Source organism: Macaca nemestrina, chromosome 5, assembly GCF_043159975.1.
Source record: "Macaca nemestrina isolate mMacNem1 chromosome 5, mMacNem.hap1, whole genome shotgun sequence".
NCBI classification, from domain to species: domain Eukaryota; kingdom Metazoa; phylum Chordata; class Mammalia; order Primates; family Cercopithecidae; genus Macaca; species Macaca nemestrina.
In genome coordinates this window covers 128,541,237-128,560,143 of record NC_092129.1, presented here as the reverse complement: position 1 = coordinate 128,560,143, position 18,907 = coordinate 128,541,237, and the positions used below count along the sequence as shown (strand labels likewise).

The window sequence follows — 18,907 nt, the reverse complement described above, 5'->3', positions numbered from 1 at the left end:
TTCAGCCCAAACTCAGTTATAAATATCAATGCAGATATCTCAATTTAGTAGGAAACAGAACTCAGTGGAACATTAAAGAATGCTGTGTGCTTACCAAGTAGGATTTAATGCAAGTGGAAAATAACGTAGTTGTCTCCTCAGACTTTAAGTGCCATCTTTATTAAATGAACAAAACAGAACTCTTAAGGACTTTCAGTAAGGGATGGTGGATTGAACAATGCCTCTAAATATGCTCCTTCCAATATTTCCTTAAAATTATGGTAAAGATGTATTGTAAAGATATAATCTACAAGTATAGGAAGTAAGAAGAGGAGACACAGCAATAGAATTTTAGAGGCAGAAAAATATCCTGATGAGGAAAAACTGACTTAGCAACCCAAGAAATTGAAATCCTAGGCTGGCCAGGGAGAAAGCCAAGTACTGATTCCATTTCTATCTTAGAGTTCTCAAAAGGCTTAGGATTTGGAGGTGCTTGATACCTCTGAAGGGAAAGTAAAGAAATGGTAGCTGAAAAAAGGAAGATAAGGTAAAAGCTATTTAAGAAGTAGCTATCCCCAAATTCATGTTTCTTCATGACTGATTAACTCCCATTTTAAGAGAATAATTCACATGGCTGGAGAGAGGAAAACAGGATTTCTGGCTTGGGGCCTCCAGGCATAGTGGAGAGCAGTGGAGCTCTTCTGAAAGCAGGAGACTAAGTGATGCTATGAGGGATTAATGCTGACATGCACTATCTCTTCCATTCACATATCAGAACACTTGTAGCCAGGCCTTTGCCTTCTAGCCAGGAGATTGAAAATGTCTTTTTTGAGGAATCTGACCAATACAAAGAGGAAAGCTCTCAAGTTATTGAGATTGGGTTACAATGTACAGTGAAACTCATAGCCTGATCCATGTGCTCAGAATTTCCAAAGTGCTCTTAATTCCTGACTCTAAAATATGAGCAGATAATTAAAGATATCCAGATACCTGAGGAAGACTTCCAATATGAAATAAGAACAGAAAACCAAACCCCAAAAAATGACCAAACAAGAAATAAACAAACAAAAAACACAGGAAACACTATTTAGAGAGGAAAAAACTCAAGAACATCAATATTTTTACAGATAGATAAGATAGTGCCTCTATAAAATCAAAACACAATACTAAAAAAAAAGAAAAAAGAAGAATACTTGGAAAATAAAAGGACCTCTTGGAAATTAAGCACAACATTGCGGAAACAAAGAATGCAGTATAAAAGTTGGAGGTGGGGTGACTAACCCACCACAGTTTGTCTTAGCACTAAAAGTCCCACTCCTGGGAAACCTCTCTATCCTGGGTCACCTTAGTTGGAGGATGATACGGTTTGGCCCTGTGTGCCCACCCAAATCTCTTGTTGAATTGTAATCTCTCGTGTTGGGGGAGGGACTTGGTGGGAGGTGATTGGCTCATGGGGGCAGATTTCCCCCTTGCTGTTGTCATGACAGTGAAACAGTTCTCATGAGATCACGTTGTTTAATATGTGCAGCACTTCCCCTTCACTCTCTCTTCTGCTCCGCCATAGTAAGATGTGCTTGCTTCCTCTTGGGCCATAATTATAAGTTTCCTGAGACCTCCCACCCATGTTTCTTGTACAGCCTGTGGAACTGTAGTCAATTAAACCTCTTTCCTTTATAAATTACTGAGTATCAGATAGTTCTTTATAGCAGTATGAGAACAAACTAATACAGAGGACAAATTAACTAAACCTCTCAAGCTGATGAGCAAAAGAAAAAGAGATGAGAATTGGACTATCTTAAAAAGTCCAACATCCAGAAAGAGAAGAGAGAAGAAAAGGAGAAGGAAATGATAAAATAATTCATGAAAATTTTCCAAAATGTTACAGAAAAAGGGCATCAAGTTCCTACAAAAGTAGATGAAAATATACCCGTGGCAAAGCGCATACTGGGGAATTTTCAGATTATTGAGGACAAAAAGAAATCCTGTGTGCTTACAGAGGGAGAGGACAACAAAAAGTGTCATTTACAAATAATCGGAAATCAAAATGGCTGGGCTTCGAAACCACGCTGGACAATACAGTAATCCAGTATAATAATGCTTTCAAAATTCTGAAAGAAATTATTTTCCAACCTGGAATTTCATATTCAAACAACCAAATGAAAGAGTAGAAGAAAGTCAGTTTTCAACATGCAAGTTATTGGAAATTGGCTTCCAATACTCCATTTTCCCAGGAAGCTCCTTTAGGGGCCAGCAAATATGAGACAAAATTTAAAAAAAGTAAGACATAGGCTATTAGAAACAGGAGATCGAGGCCAGGCACGGTGGCTCAGGCCTGTAATCCCAGCACTTTGGGAGGCAGAGGCAGGCGGATCACGAAGTCAGGAGATAGAGACCATCCTGACTAACACGGTGAACCCCCTTCTCTACTAAAAATACAAAAAATTAGCCGGGCGTGGTGGCGGTCGCCTGTAGTCCCAGCTACTCGGGAGGCTGAGGCAGGAGAATGGCGTGAACCTGGGAGGCAGAGCTTGCAGTGAGCCAAGATCGCGCCACTGCACTCCAGCCTGGGCGACAGAGCGAGACTCCATCTCAAAAAGAAAGAAAAGAAAAGAAAAAAGAAAGAGGAGATCGAACATGGGAGAGAGACAAATTAAATACCCAGGATTATGCTAAAGAGAATCACGGGATAATAATGTATACAAACATAGAAGGCAATTAGCACAAATTGAAACATACGTATTGAAGTTGTCACCACCAAGAATCCTTTCACCTTTGTGTTGTATTCCAACTGACAGTACTCAAGTGAGCTTGGCCAAGGTTCTTAGCTCTCTTTTGCCTGTCCCAGTGCTGGTAAGACTCTGCTCTCCCTCGCTGCCCAGCTGCCTGGATAGAATGAGGACAACACCGGATCCTACAGAAACATTCATGTTTGACCTACTCCTAAGAGCTGGGGATTGGCAAAGGTAAACTTTGAAGCACAAAACACAGAGTAGCACACTCTCTGCTAACATTTTCCTCTTGATTGGATAGAACTTGATTCTGCCAGATAACTGCATTTGGTGAACCCGTTGCTTTCCATGGATGACCATGGGCTTGCCCCCGACAACCTGAGAATTGATTTTTACAACCTCCAAGAAAAAAACTGAAACCTGAATATAAACCAGAGACTGTTCAAACCACTTTTCCTAAGCATCTGCAACTATCAATAATAACACTGTTCTTTTCTCACACAGTTAGTCTTGTGTTTGCTACTCGGTTGTCATATTAATCACTTTTACGCTAATTAATAATTTATTTAATTACTTGGTAAAACAATGAAATGTCTGATTTAGAAATAAAACAAAATTATAAGTCAGAATCATCTTTAATGGACAATTACTGCATATGTTCCATTAAAGCTACCCACTGACATGGCTTTCATTTCATTTTCATTCAATGTTAGAGGCATTAACCAATGAAATTAGACAAATGGAAGAAATGAAAACTATAATTGGCAAAGAGGAGACAAATTTATCACTGTGTTAGGTGAACTGATTTTTTTTCATGATAGACCCAAAACTGCTAAGAGAATCAAGTGAACGACAATTACAATCAGTACTATAATTCAGTAATGTGTCTTGGTAGAAAATAAATAGCTGTTGTGTACTGATACAGAACAATTCCAAAATTGTCAAATAAAAAAAATCAAACAAGACACAGAATATTGTAAAGAGGATGTTATCTTTTTAAATTTTAAATTTAAGTTTCTATTTTTTCTTCAACTTTGAAGTTCCAGGGTACGTGTGCAGGATGTCTAGGTTTGTTACATAGGTAAATGTGTGCCATAGTGGTTGGCTGCATGGGTCAACACATCACCTAGGTCTTATGTCCAGCATCCATTAGCTATTATTCCTGATGCTCTTTCTCCTCCCACAACCCTGGACAAGCCCCCGCAAGTGTTGTTCCCTCACCATGTATCCATGTGTTCTTATTTTTCAGCTCCCACATCTAAGGGAGAGCATGTGGTGTTTTGTTTTACTGATCCTGCATTAGTTTACTGAGGATAATGGCTTCCAGCTCCATCCATGTCTCTGCAAAGAACATGATCTTGTTCCTTTTTATGGTCACAGAGTATTCCATGGTGTATATGTACCACATTTTCTTTATCTAGTCTATCATCAGTAGGCATTTGGATTGATTCCATGTCTTTGCTAGATGCTATCTTTTAAAAATAATAAATGTATGCCTGTGCTGAGTGGGTAAAATAAGATATAGATTAGTTTTGCTTGATTTGTAGAAGACACATACCTGTATGTAGGCCCTTTCTGCAACTTTTCTTTGTAGCCTCAAGACTTCGTACTCTTTTGATTTCCTTGCTCCATTCACATAATTTATGGCCTCATGTAGTAGTTCCTACTTCCTCAAAGGCATTCATCCTGTTTCCATGTTAAAGAGTCACTCTAGTTTAGGCCTCATAACCTCCTTTCTTTGTAGTTGCACTCCTCTCTTTGTTGCACCACGAATTTCTCTCCAAAACAACACATTGCCTAGAATCAAAGACCTCATTCATTCTTTCCAGACCCACCTCTCCCTGATTCCTTATCCATGACAAACTCAACTCCGAAACTTACTATGTCATGAACTAAACCTTGTACTTCTGCCCCTGCCCTCACGTGTTAATATTCTGCACAATGCCCTCCCTGTGACTCCCTGATTTCTTCCAGACAAAAATCACAAGCATCTTTAAATTAATTTCCATGACTACCTACCTCTTCCATGACGATGTTCCTTTGGATGGATTTCCTTTGGATGGATTCTCTTCTTCCTTACACATATCTCCCCTTAATACTTTCAAAAATAAACCTGGTACGCTTCAGGAGACATTCTGCAGGCACTTGTTTTGTTCTGCTGAAGAGGCTGGAGGTGGGGAATGAAAGGAATTTTTGAAAGAGACACACAATATACACTGAAAGCAGGTGTCTCATGAGGGACACCTCCTCATGAGGAGAGGTTTTCTTCTTACTGGTAAGAGATTCTGATCTATGTCTATCATAGACCTGATTCCAAACATGCTTGACTTTTTTACACTAACATCCTCTTATGCCTTTCTTCTTCCCCCTAGGATGTAACAGTCCCTCCCAAGCCTGTCTCGCTCCATCCTTTATATCAGACTAAACTCTATCCTCCTGCTAAGTCACTGCTGCATCCACAGACCCTCTCACAGGCTGACTGTCTTGCCCCAGGACCCTTCAGTCATCTGTCCTTCTCCTTGAGTGATGAACAGGATAATTCTCACACCCTCCTCAGTCACAATGCATGCAACAAGGTGAGAACTCCTCCCCAAAATGAGGATTATTCTGTGCTGTGAACCTTCATTACACTTGACTTTTAAAACTTAAATGTGGAGGAAACTTATGTGTTAGAAATATTTAAATATTGAATATCTAAATGTATAAAGAATATTAAATATTTGTGTGAAAGCATATTACCTTATAAGCAGATAATAATTGAATTTGGGAAATAATAACCATTTATATATTTTTCCAAAGTCATTCACTGATTTGTATTTTTCATTGTTCCATGTTCTAACTCCATGGTGGAAATTCCAAGACATTTTTCAAAACCCACAAAATGCCATTATTAATTTATATTCTAGTCTTAGTTCAGTGTTCCTAAAAACCTTCCTTAAATTACAGTGCCTTGTTGAGGAGGCACTTATAATTAGAGTCAATGGGCAAAAAATGACTTAGAATTACTGTGAGTATCTGCAAAATAATATTCACATTTTACTGTAAAATGTACCTATCTGCTTCACTGTGTATAGTAATAGGATATGTAAAAAATAATGAAGTGTTTCATACCTGAAATATGTGTGTGTGTGTGTGTGTGTCTGTCTGAGTGTGTATGATACAAAACAAGTAAAAAATATTTATAGTTGACTTTTGAATTCAATCATAAATGTTTTCTAGGAACAAGCAGTTAAACTATATGGGGCTTACATATAAGTGCCCTTTGCTCTTCCGTTGAGGGCATCCTGGCTAGTACAGATGCTCAGACCCTGAAAATTTCCTAAAATAATTGACTGGTTAAACTTTAATTAAATCTTTTTGTGAAATTCAAAACCCTGTTTAAAAGCATTTATTCTACAAGATATCTATCTCCAATTAAATACATCTCTAAACTTAGAAATCAATCAAGATCATCTTCCAGAATGTAGTTGGATAATACTCCTTGGAGCCTGAGGCATTTTTAAAGAAAAAAATGTCAGTAAACTCTGTCTAAATGCAAACAGTATCTAAAAGCAAACACTATAATACTATTACATAAGGAAAAAATAGATTTTTATATTTAATAGCTTCTGTGACAACTGCATGATCAATTTTGATTAAACGAATTTTATAATATCAATTTTTTGCCAATAAATGTTTTTGGGCAACATTCAATATGACATTTATCTGACCTTTGTTTGTGTCCCACTCTTGGACTAGAAAATAAGTATATGAGAGAAAGTATAATATTTTAAAAATTATTTCATATTATTTGAAATTCTTTCTGATTTAATATTTACCAACAGCCATGAAATCCATTTAGTTATTTGAGTTAATAATTCTGATAATAATATTACCATTTTCTTATAAATTGTCATCTATGATAAGGTTATGATTTAATTTACAGATATCAATTACATGATATAGCTCATTCTTTTGATATTTTGAGAGTGTTTTCTGGAACTGTTCAGCAAGGATAGACTCTATTTTATCCATATTTCAGCCTTTGTTTAGTTAGGCTGAGAAGAACAAAAGCTGTGTGAAATTGGACAACTATTTTCAGTCCACATAATCTTCATAATAGATCTTGTCTTTTTGAGTGTGAGGTTTATTGATACTGAATAAAGAACCATTCAGAACCAAAATAATAACAGTAATAATAATAAGATAGCAATACAACATTTTTAATGGAATGTTCAGTTCCTTAGTCTTGAATCTGTATTGTCTTATTAAAGAATTACCAATTTGATGTCTACATTTACGAACATTGTTTGTTAGATACTGGGTCAATAGCATACTAATTTATCAGGATTTTTTCTTTTTAATTGAAATAACTCAATGCCTTTAATTGTAAGACATAATCTCTTATTTAATTAACTTTTATCTAATACCCTAACATCATTCCCAAGTCTGACCTTACAGCTTTGCCTACTGGGTTATCTCCAAACTCAAATCTTCCCATCCTTCCCTCTGGACAACCATGCTGAAGTTGTCTTACAAATCTTTAGAGTCCCTCTTTAACTGGGCTACAATAGGTGTTCAACAGGTTTTATTCTTCTGCTGCTGAGTCTGCAGTGTGCGCTCTTCTCTTCTAAATTTTCATCAAACTCCTCATGTCCTAAATCTTCATCCTAATCCATCCCTTACTTTTTTACTTTCAAGATGGAACTTTATAACTGGGTACATCATATCGTATAAGGATGCTCAGGTACTTTCTTTTCATCCTGGAATAAAACAGTACAACTGCCTTCTTCACTTCCTTGCAGCCTCATGAAGGGGGTCATTCCTTTTACTTTCTTTTCTTTTCTTTTTTTTGCTTTTAATTATACTTTAAGTTCTAGATATATGTACAGAACATGCAGGTTTGTTACATAGGTATACATGTGCCACGGTGGTTTGCTGCACCCATCAACCCATCATCTACATTATTTCTCCTAATGCTATACATATTCCTCCTAATGCTATCCCTCTCTGAGCCCCCCACCCCTCCAACAGGCCCCAGTATGTGATGATCCCCTTTCTGTGTCCATGTGTTCTCATTGTTCAGCTCCCACTTATGAGTGAGAACATGCAGTGTTTGGTTTTCTGTTTCTGTGTTAGTTTGCTGAGAATGATGGTTTCTGTCTTCATCCATGTCCCTGCAAAAGACATGAACTCATCCCTTTTTATGGCTGTGTAGTATTCCATGGTATATATGTGCCACATTTTCTTTATCCAGTCTATCATTGATGGGCATTTGGGTTGGTTCTGGGCCTTTGCTATTGTGAATAGTGCTGCAATAAACATACGTGTGCATGTGTCTTTATAGTAGAATGATTTATAATTATTTGGGTGTATACTGAGTAATGGGATTGCTGGATCAAATGGTATTTCTGGTTCTAGATTCTTGAGGAATAGACTCACTGTCTTCCACAATGGTTGAACTAATTTACACTCCCACCAACAGTGTAAAAGAGTTCTTCTTTCTCCACATCTTCTCCAGCCTCTGTTGTTTCCTGACTTTTTAATGATCACCATTCTAACTAGCATGAGATGGTATCTTATTGTGGTTTTGTTTTGCATTTCTCTAATGACCAGTGATGATGAACTTTTTTTCATATGTTTGTGGGCTTCATAAATGTCTTCTTTCGAGAAGTGTCTGTTCATATCCTTTGTTCACTTTTTGATGGGGTTGTTTGTTTTTTCTCTTGTAAATTTGTTTAAGTTCGTCGTAGATTCTGGATATCAGCCCTTGACAGAAGGATAGATTGCAAAAATTCTTTTATCCTTGAAAGTGAGATAGCCCAGCACATAAGAAAATGATGCCTCTAGTTCCTTTGTCTGAGTTTATTTCTTGCCCCAACGCTTTTTACATGGTGATATTGGGCAAGTCATTTAACTTCTGAATGCCTCCGTTTACTCATTTTAAAAATAGGAATAATAATAGTATCTACCTTATTAGAGTATTATGAAAAGAAAATTGACAAATATGTGTAAAAGTGCCTGAAGATAATGAAAAACATATAAAAATTAGGTCTTATTATCACTAAGCTTTCTGGGATTGTCATTCTTACTGCTTTCCAAAATCATCCATTCTTCTCCATTGGATTCCTCCCCCTTTGTATCCAGAAGCCTAAAAAACAAAATAAAACAATACAAAAGGAGGACTTCATCCTTTTCCTTGATGATGCTGCAAATCTATCAGTTTCAAAATGTTCTTTCTCTCAAAGTGGTCAATAGCCACTATCTCCATCCCCTTTCTATAAACTCATTCTTTAGCCCATTCTTGAAAGTATTCTGACTTTCACCTCTACCAGTCTACTCAAATTGCTGTCAAGGGTAAACTGGTTGTCAGCAAATTCAGCTGAATTTCCTGACACAGTTGATCATTTCCTCTTGCATTTCTCTCCTTACTCTGCTCTTGGGTTAATACGCACATTCTAACTTTCTGACTGCTCCTTCTTTGCTTTCTTTGTGGACACTTCTTGCTCCTCTACCTCTTCTTTCTAATTGCCTCACTTCAGCTATTTACCCATTCACAGGTCTTAGTGATTATCTTAGTACTGATAAGTCTCAAATCCACACTTCCCGTTCTGCTTCTCCACTGAGATTCAGTTTCATATCTTTAGCTGCTTGCTTATCATTTCCCCTAGGATGTCATGTTGTCATCTCAAACTCATCATTCATTTTGTCTCAAACTAGTTTTGCACTGGCTCTTCTACTTCTGTTATTAAAACCACAATTCTCAGTTCCCAAACTCAAAACTTGATTCATCTGTTATGCTTTTTGCTTTTTCTGTTTTGTCCTTATATTGAGTCATTCACCAGGTTGAATGCATTCTTATATTTTTTTCACGCTAGTCTTTATTATTATTATTTTACTTTCCTTAACTGATATTCTTATTTTCCTCTAGGCATGCCTTGGAAATTCCTTACTGTTCTACTTGTTCATGCATTTTCCCATATAAAATACTCTTCTACGTTCTCCTTTCTTATACAAACCATTCTTGTACTTTAAGTTCGCGTTAAATTATCCCTCCTCTTCTGTGACATTTCTCCGTGCATCAGTACTCAAAGTGATTTGTTTTCTCCCTTCAATTTCTATACTCTTTTCCTGTGCCAAGGCATCTCCTGCATGTTATAGGTCATCTTGTATTTATTTGTTGTGTTTGTCTTGGTGTCTATCTAGAGTGTGACATAATATGCTATTTCCCACCTTATAGGCAAGGTAGTAAATATCTATTAGTGATGAACAATTTGTACAATTACCTAACTTTTTCATCAGGAGCCCCAGATGCTTGAATTATTATGATTATTTCTATGTCAAGTAAAGACTAAATCTGAATCAACTTATGGATTTACCAGTTCATTTAGAATAACGTCACTCAGTTGAGGATATTTCTTTTATTGAAGGCTATATCCGGTTTCCACAGATCTGATGGAGTGTGTTGGGAGCATAGGTAGGGTGGGGTTGTGGAGGCAGGGGGCATCTGACCTTCTCCTGAGGTGTTCTCATTCCTTTCTGTTATACAACTGCGAGTCGTATAATACATGGTTACATCCTTTTTACTTCACTAGCAAGGTATGTCCTTAACAACTGTAGGTCAGCTACTTCTCTGCCCCTACAGCTTACATGGGAGAACATTATTACCTGCTTGCTGGGAGCAAGGTGAACTTTGTGAAGCTATCTCAGAACCATTCTCTTGGATGCCCTACATATCTTTCTCTGTTCTCCTGTTCGTGTCCTCTTTGCCATAGGGAACTCCAAAACAGTCCACATTTGTGAGTTCATCTACTCACTAAAATTTATTTGTAACCCCAAATCAGCACTCATTGTGTTTGCTCTTCTAGTCATTTGTGGAAATTCACAGAACAGGGAGAAATTAGAATCTTCTATGCTCCCAACTCAAGTTGAACAAGGCAATGCTCTGCTTTTTTGTTGTCATGCCGTAAACAATCGTCCTTTTTAAAAGCCGGGTGCAGTGTCTCACGCCTGTAATCCCAGCACTTTGGGAGGCCAAGGCGGATGGATCACCTGAAGCCAGGAGTTGGAGACCAGCCTGACCAACATGGTGAGAACACGTCTCTACTAAAAATACAAAAAATTAGCCGGGTGTGGTGGCGCACACCTGTAATCCCAGCTACTCAGGAGGCTGAGGCAGGAGAATTGCTTGAACCCGGGAGGCGGAGGTTGCAGTGAGCCGAGATCACGCCATTACACTCCAGCCTGGGCAATAAGAGTGAAACTCCGTCTCAAAAAAAAAAAAAAAAAAAAAAAAAAAATTGTCCTTTTTGCGTTATCTCTGGTATCATGTTTTTGTTTGCATCTCTGTATGTTTGGTTGGTAATTTTTCTGTTTAAAATGGCCCCTAAGCACAGTGTTGAAGGGCTTTCTAATGTTCCTACACTCAAGAAGGTTGTGATGTGTCTTAAAGAGAAAATAAGTATGTTAGGTAAGCTACTCTTAGGCTTGAGTTATAGTGCTGTTGGCCATGAGTTTGGTGTTAATGAATTAATAATATATTAAATATGTGTCTTTAAACAGCAACACCCATAAAACAGCTTATTTATTGATTGGTTGATGAAAATGTAACTAGAGACTTGCAATAACCTAATCCAGGTTTTCCCCAGGAGAAATGGTTTAGTATTCACGAATTCCATGCTCATGGAGGCTTTAAGGACATAACTCCTGTGAATAATCAATAATGAGGGTGATTGCACCTTTGTTTGGTTTTCTCTGAGAAGACTGTCACTTACGAGTAGTTATTTTGGGAGGGGGTTCCAGGAAATACCTGTTAGGGGAGTGGGGACTGAGACAAGGAGGAGAGGCATCTAATAAAGGTTGTGTGAGCAAGCAGGTGACCACTGTGGGGAACTGGAGCTTTATATCACTGGGGAACTCTGGGAGCTACTGTAGGGACACACAGCTCAGAGCCCTGCTCTCTGAGGGGAGGAGGAGGGAAATTCTGGCAGTCATTAATTGAGGAGAGGGGTTGGGGCAGCATCAATCCCAGAAAGAGCCCTGAGGCAAAGAAAAGTAGAAGCAGGTAGTTTGAAGTTCAGAGGATGGTTGCTGCTTAAATGTTAAGGACTGAGAGGATATATGTGGCTCAATGACTTATGTTATATGTATGTGTATAAACATGTATATATATATATTCACGAAATTTTATGTTTATGGTCTAATTTTGAAGTCCAGTCTCCTGCAGATCAAAACTTTGGCTGTTAAAACTTAAGGGGCTGGGAGTGGTGACTCATGCCTGTAATAACAACACTCAGAAGCCAAGGTGGGAGGATTGCTTGAGCCCAGGAGCCAGAGACCAGCCTGGACAACATAGGGAGACTCTGTCTCTACAAAAAAAAAAAAAAAAAAAAAATAGCTGGGCATGGTTTCGTGCACCTGTGGTCCCAGCTACTCAGGAGGCTAAGGTGGGAGGATTGTTTGAGCCCAGGAAGTTGAGGCTGCACTGAACCATGATTGTGCCGCCACATTCTGGACTGCGCAACAAAGTGAGACCCTGTCACAAAAAACAAACAAAAACAAAATAAAAGTCTTCAGGATATTTTCTTTATTTTTGATATATTATGTTTTGGACTATGTATATTGCTGAAACAAGAAAGGATACAGAGGAAAGATGTATCTGTGTGTGGGGGTTACTATTTTAAAATTGTATCTAATCTACTATAGTCATTTTGTCCATTTTTCCCCCATTTTACAATGCATTTAAATTATTTTTTATCTTTGGAGGTAGCAAAGTACCATGTACAACATACCTGTTTATGTCTAGATTAAGGCCTACTTGAGTCTATTTTCTATTTTTAAAAATTCAACTGATTTAGAAAAATAATATTCTTCCTACGCACCATAAATATGTGGCCACATGTGTCTCAGCTTACTTACCTGGCCCTGAGGTGAGAAAACTAACACACACATGAAGTATCTAAGTAGAAAGCTTATCACTGTCCATGACTTTTCTTCTTTCCTCCATTCACCCCTTCTCATTTCTTCTATCTTCTACTCTCATAATTTCAAAGGTATACCTCTCTTTATAAGTCACCCTAAAATTCCAATTTTTCTGGCCTACTTTCAATATTCCCACTTAATTACTCAGTTTTATGCACTTTGTTCTCTTTTCTTATTCCAACTACATTTTCTCCCTTTTATTTAGCATAGCTACAAGCCATGTAGATAGGAAGTTATCACTTATTGCTTTCTCCCTTGAGTCTCTACTCTGCCAGTTTGCACCCGCAAACAAACGAGAAACACATAGCCAGTCTATGAATAGAAACTAGAGGAGTGAGGACTAAGCCTTCACAATCAGGATGACTTTTCTGATCTGTTGGCAGAAGCAAGGCTGAGATTTCCTAAGCAAGAAGGCTCTATTTACAGTGAGAGCTTGAGAGTTTTTACAAGCAAAAATAGGATCTTTATAGGCAAAGAGACAGCTTTAGAGCCCCAGGAGAAAATTCACAGCCATCCTTGAGGATATTTTTTCTTTCGTTTAAAAAAAATTATTTTGGTGCCAAGTTTGTGACAGTGGAGCCATTTTATTTCACTTTTAGTTTTCTAAAAATGTGTGATCTTTGTGTGTTGTTTGTAACCATACACTATTTTATTTCAAGTCTGCTCTGTCTCATGAAAGAGATAAATAAGTATGACAGATTTCTTCACATGTACTGTAGATTCTCCCCTTTCTTCCACTGCTATTAAATCCTATTGTATGTTTTTATGCAAGGGCTAGCTCTAGATTTCTCTAGCCTTTCCATTTGCATATTTCAGTATTTATATCTGGAGTAGTCTCTTAAAAAATCTCTACCACCATAGCTTTCACTTCATAGCTAGAGCAGGCTGTTCATCTCCTACCTCTCCATTCTTCTGGCCCAGAACCCCTCGTAACCTGAGCACTCTCACTTATAGACCCCAGGCTGTTGTCACTGCTGGAGGTCAAGGCACAACCTTTAAGATCTCTCATATAGACAGGAAAATGTATACTTCTATGTAGATGATCATGTGTTCTGATGAGTCTGGGTCATTTAAACATACACACACACACACACACAAATAAAAACATTATATATGTATGTAATGTTTTGTTCTATTTTTTGAAGAATTTTATTTTTTAAATAGAGTTTTGAGGCTGGGTGTGGTGGCTCATACCTGTAATCTCAGCACTTTGGGAGGCCAAGGCCCAATTGTTTGAGGTCAGGAGTTCAAGACCAGCCTGACCAACATCCAACATGGTGAAACTCCGTCTCTATACAAATACAAAAAAATACAAAAAAAAAATTAAAATATATGTTTATTTTTTATATAATAAATAAATACTGGGCATGGTGGTGCATGCCTGTAGTCACAGCTACAAGGGAGGCTGAGGCAGGAGAATCACTTGAACCCAGGAGGCAGAGGTTGCAGTGATGTGGGATTGCACTATTGCACTCCAGTCTGGGTGACAGAGCAAGATTCTGTCTAAAAGAATAAAAACAAAATTTAAAAAAAAGTGTTTGAAAAGAAATATTTATGTCTACCACTATAATAAACCCTTCCAGTCAATAAATATTTTTAAAATTATATGATTTCAGTATTTTTAGTGCCCCCTCTTTTTATCAGAAGTGTCCTGTTTGATCAGTAAGCATAAAGTCACTCTACTTATAGTGAAATGCAAGTTAAAATTCATCTGCAGAGTCTATTTGTAATGAGGCATCAATTCCTGAATTTATTTTGTAGAATCAATGACTTGTGTGCTTATACTTGAAAAAGTAATTCAAACTCTTGCTTTAGCTTTCTTAACTGTGAAATGACAAACAACAACAACAGCAACAAAATAGAATCTCTGTCATAGAATTGTTACTGGGATCAAGTGATATATGAAAGTAAAACTGTCACATTCCATCTTAAGTATTCAGCTTTATACATTTTTTAGCATCTAGTTATTATAGTAGAATTTTGGTGCTGAAGTGAAGAAACAATCCATCAATATAACTCATAGGCCCTTACTCTCATCTTAAATAGCTTTTTCCTTTTATTACGGCTTTTTGTTTTTATTGCTTTCTGATTTATTCACGTACGTATTTCCTTTAATTCTCATTTCTCACTCTTCTTTCCTTTCTGCCTCCAGAGAAGAATTCTAAACTATGTCATGTGTATCTATCTGTTTGTGCATTTTCTTTCAAAAGTTGCATTGTTATTTTGTGTGCATATAACATCATTTACGTAAATGTTACTGTGCCACACATTTTCACTCTCTTCCTGCTGGTTTCTGTCTCTTCAGCTGTAATAGTAGGACATTTAGTTCGGTTTCAAAACCCTAACTCTAGGACTCAGATTGGGCTGTTTGCTTCAGAATTATCTGGAGAGCTTTAGAAAAAATGCAGATTCCTGGCCAGGCACGGTGGTTCATGCCTGTAATCCCAGCACTTTGGGAGGCTGAGGCAGGCGGATCATGAGGTCTGGAGTTTGAGACCATCCTGGCCAACATGGTGAAACCCCGTCTCTACCAAAAACACACAAAAAATGAGCCAGGCGTGGTGGCATGCACCTGTAGTCTCAGCTACTCGGGAGGCTGAGGCAGGAGAATCGCTTGAACCGAGGAGGTGGAGGTTGCACTGAGCCCAGATCGCGCCACTGCACTCCAGCCTGGCAACAGAGTGAGACTCTGTCTCAAAAAAAGGAAAATAAAATAAAAAAGAAAAATGCAGATTCCTAAGCCTACTTACAACTTAAAAAATTTAGAAATCTCAAGAACTGGGTGATCTCAAAGTTTTTACCTCATAGAAAACGCTATGCTTCCACTATAATAATGGACGTTTCTTTTTTTGCCTTTTTATTTTTATTTTATTTTTTGTATTTTTTGTATTTTTTTGGTTTTTTTAAATTATACTTTAAGTTCTAGGGTACATGTGCACAAAGTGCAGGTTTGTTACATATGTATACATGTGCCATGTTGGTGTGCTTCACCCATTAACTCATCATTTATATTAGGTATATCTCCTAATGCTATCCCTCCCCCCTCTCCCCTCCCCACAATAGGCCCTGGTATGTGATGTTCCCCTTCCTGTGTCCAAGTGATCTTTTTTTGCCTTTTAAATTGTCTAATGAGTCAGCAAGAAAATGAACTTTCCTATAAAAAATCTTTAAAAGAAAAACTATATTGGCATGTTTATAAGTACTAGATTATAATTATTTTTTTCCTCATATAACTCCTAGTAAGTAAAAGGAAACACAACTGTTAAATTAAATATGTATATAGAGAGTATATGTATATATATCATAATATATATATATAGTATATACTGTAATGTATCTAGTATATTAGCTTAGGAATTTTTTATTAGAATAAGTTATGAATTACTGGGTTTAGCTGTTAATCAAAATTGTCCCCACATGCTTGTAATGTTTACAATTGGGCCTGAGTGTTTACACATTCAGTATTCATAGACTTACTGAATCAGAAGGTGTATAACTTTTTCTGGTATACTACTTCAATTATTAAAAGTCCTTTCTCTTTGAAAAAATACCACAGCTGCCAACATATACTTTCTTGTGATTTCCTTTTTTAAAAAATTAAAGTGCCCTTTTCATAAAGAGATTTTAAATTATAGCAATTATTTATATTAGAATTATGTTTTTGCTAAAAAAGATGAAGTATTTGCTTATAATACATTTTACCTTTATGATATGTCAACAGAATATTTACTGATCATTTTTTCTTAGCCTTTTTTCTAAGCAACTGCTCTTGAGATTGTAGATTAAGAATAAAGAAGGAATATAACTTGTCTGAAATGAAAAAAAGGGTGGAGAGTGAGCAAATGGATGTCTTTTCAGTTCAATTATATGCATTATTTCTGTCTTCTCTATGTAAAGAATCACTCCACTTATAATAAGGCAAGGGTGAATCATCTATTAGAATAATGAGGGAGCCTACCTAGCAAAATGTATTCCGAATGAGAAATACACATGTAGGAAATAGGCAAAATGAAAAACAATAGCAATAGACAGCTAACTCCTTTTGTTTTCCCATCATAGAGGATTAGGGGTTGGCATACCTACTCTGGAACCTCTGGTGAGTTTTCATGGTGGTCTGATGTTGTGTAAATGAGGTAGGAGGACAGAGAAAGGAAAGAAACTTTCATATCCAGAGTGGGTAGGTGGGAGAGGCCCCTTCACAAGCTGAATTTAGCCTGCTTCCTAGGCCATGAGCATTCTTTCCTTAAACTCCTTGGATATTTCACCCTGTAAACATTGAAGGTTGACTTTCCTTGTACATTTTTTCTTCTACTTTTTTATTTTCAAATTTAGTAAATGTGTAAAGTTTATATTGTTAACATTTTTGAGAGCCTGTAAATTGGTATTATCACTGCATTGCTACTCAGAGAATTGACCTTGTAAATCTGCAGAAATCCAATAAAAACCAAAATATTAATATTATAGGCATATTTTCAAGCATGAGTTGATGTTTTTTAGTAGCTCCTCTGACATATTTTTTGCCAGAGGTTTCTTCTGATGTTTTAAACAAAGATCAATCACCAAGAGTTAACAGAGATTACAACTTATCTGGAGAAAGGAAAATCTAAAGTAAGTCTAACCTTCCCCTGCTGCTTCAAAGGCTGAGAGGGTTTTGAAATAACAATTTATTTTTCTAATATATGCTGTAAATATTTAAATCTAAAGATGTGAAAAATCTTTTATGAGTATGCGTTAAGACTAAAGAAACAGCTCTTTGAGATAAGCAGTCTACAATTGTACACAGCTTCAAAATTAGAAAAATGAACATTAAGTGATTTAGTTCAAGGTTACTAAAACCTTGACTAACTAATAGCCTAATTTCTCACTAAAAACAAAAAGCATAGACTTTGCAACCTTTTTGTTCCAACATAAAGTCTAGGAACTCAGGAGTCTGGAAGTTGACGAAACACATTTATTCATTTCATAAAGATGTATTGAATATCTGTTAGGTGCAAGGCACTGTGTTTGTGCTGGCCATGCACTGGAAAGCCAGCAGACAGAGACATGGGGGCCTTTTCTAGGTCCTTATTTTCTCCATAGGGAAAACAGAAACTAAAGAAGAAAAAAATTCAATACTTAGTGATAACTGTTACAACTGCCATGCAAAAGACATTTGAGCAGGTATGAGTATGTGTAGCAGAGGTCCTGATCCAGTCTGATGAATCAGGAAAGACTTAATGAGAAAATGGTGTTGAATCTGAGGCCTGAAAAGAAGTGAAGGTTGGGGATGGGCTGGGCATTCCAGCTAGAGGGGGGCAACAAGCATAGACAGAAAGAAAATGAGCAGGGCAAATTTGAGAAAATGAAAGCAGGCCAGAGCATTGAAGAAGCAACTGGAATCAGAAACTATAATGTGAAGTTAGCAATAATTAAGATTACTAGATAGCTTCCACATTCCCAAGCATAGTGAGTTATCTGAACTGGGGGAAAAAAAGCAGTGAGTGAGTTGAGGAGTCACTGAAATTTTATAAGGGACATATTTAGAAAACGTAGACAACATGCCGCTTTCTTCACATGTAGAATTTTGTTTAGATTCAAAAACAATCATAAAGTAGGTTTTACTGTTTCTTTTACATATGAAGAAACTGAGGTTCAGAAAATATATATAATTTGTACAAAATTTTGCAGAATAGTTTAAAAGCTGATGCTTGATTAATTTTCTTTGAGACACCCCCCTGACATCTATCAATAAAGCAGCATTACCACCTTCACCATCACCACCCCGGAATCACGCACAGGCTTCCATTTGGTCAAACGCAGCACTACATATGTAAATCAGGTCTAGAACTGACTGTTGAGGCCATCTGACTTCCTTCAGTCTACGGATAAGAAAACTGAAGCCCAAAGATGCAAAGTGACATACCCAAGGCCTTGGCATGAGTTACTGGCAGAGCCTGGGTTGATGAATTCCATAATGCTTTTCACATTTCATCTCCAGGCTCCACCATTCTTTTGGTAGAACTGTCCATTTTGCAAAGGTTAGTGGCTAAGAGAACCACTAAACATTGAATACTCTGACAAAATTGTACTGAGGCAGCCACATTTATTGAAAAAAGTAATCTTGTATTTTGGAGGCAAAAACATCCCTCAACCTCCTCATTAATAATGTTTATTTATGTTCTACCTGTATGTATGATTAGAAGTCTGTGTGAATAAACCAAGGTAATTTATTTTCAATCATCATAGAAATAAAGAGCTTT

At 37.1% G+C, this 18,907-nt stretch overlaps 1 protein-coding gene across 15 annotated transcripts in view; it reads left to right on the top strand.

Moving 5' to 3' along the window:
- Positions 1-18,907, top strand: part of MLI (muscular LMNA interacting protein) — a 258,152-nt gene that overhangs the window by 217,853 nt on the left and 21,392 nt on the right. For 13 of the 15 annotated variants that reach the window (XM_071096935.1, XM_011756781.3, XM_011756788.3 and 10 more), the window contains one exon: positions 5,081-5,284. The exons of the other annotated variants lie outside the window; for them this stretch is intronic. In XM_071096935.1, coding sequence (XP_070953036.1) covers positions 5,081-5,284 — 204 coding nt within the window. The remainder of the gene's footprint in view (positions 1-5,080; positions 5,285-18,907) is intronic. 15 annotated transcript variants of the gene reach the window in all.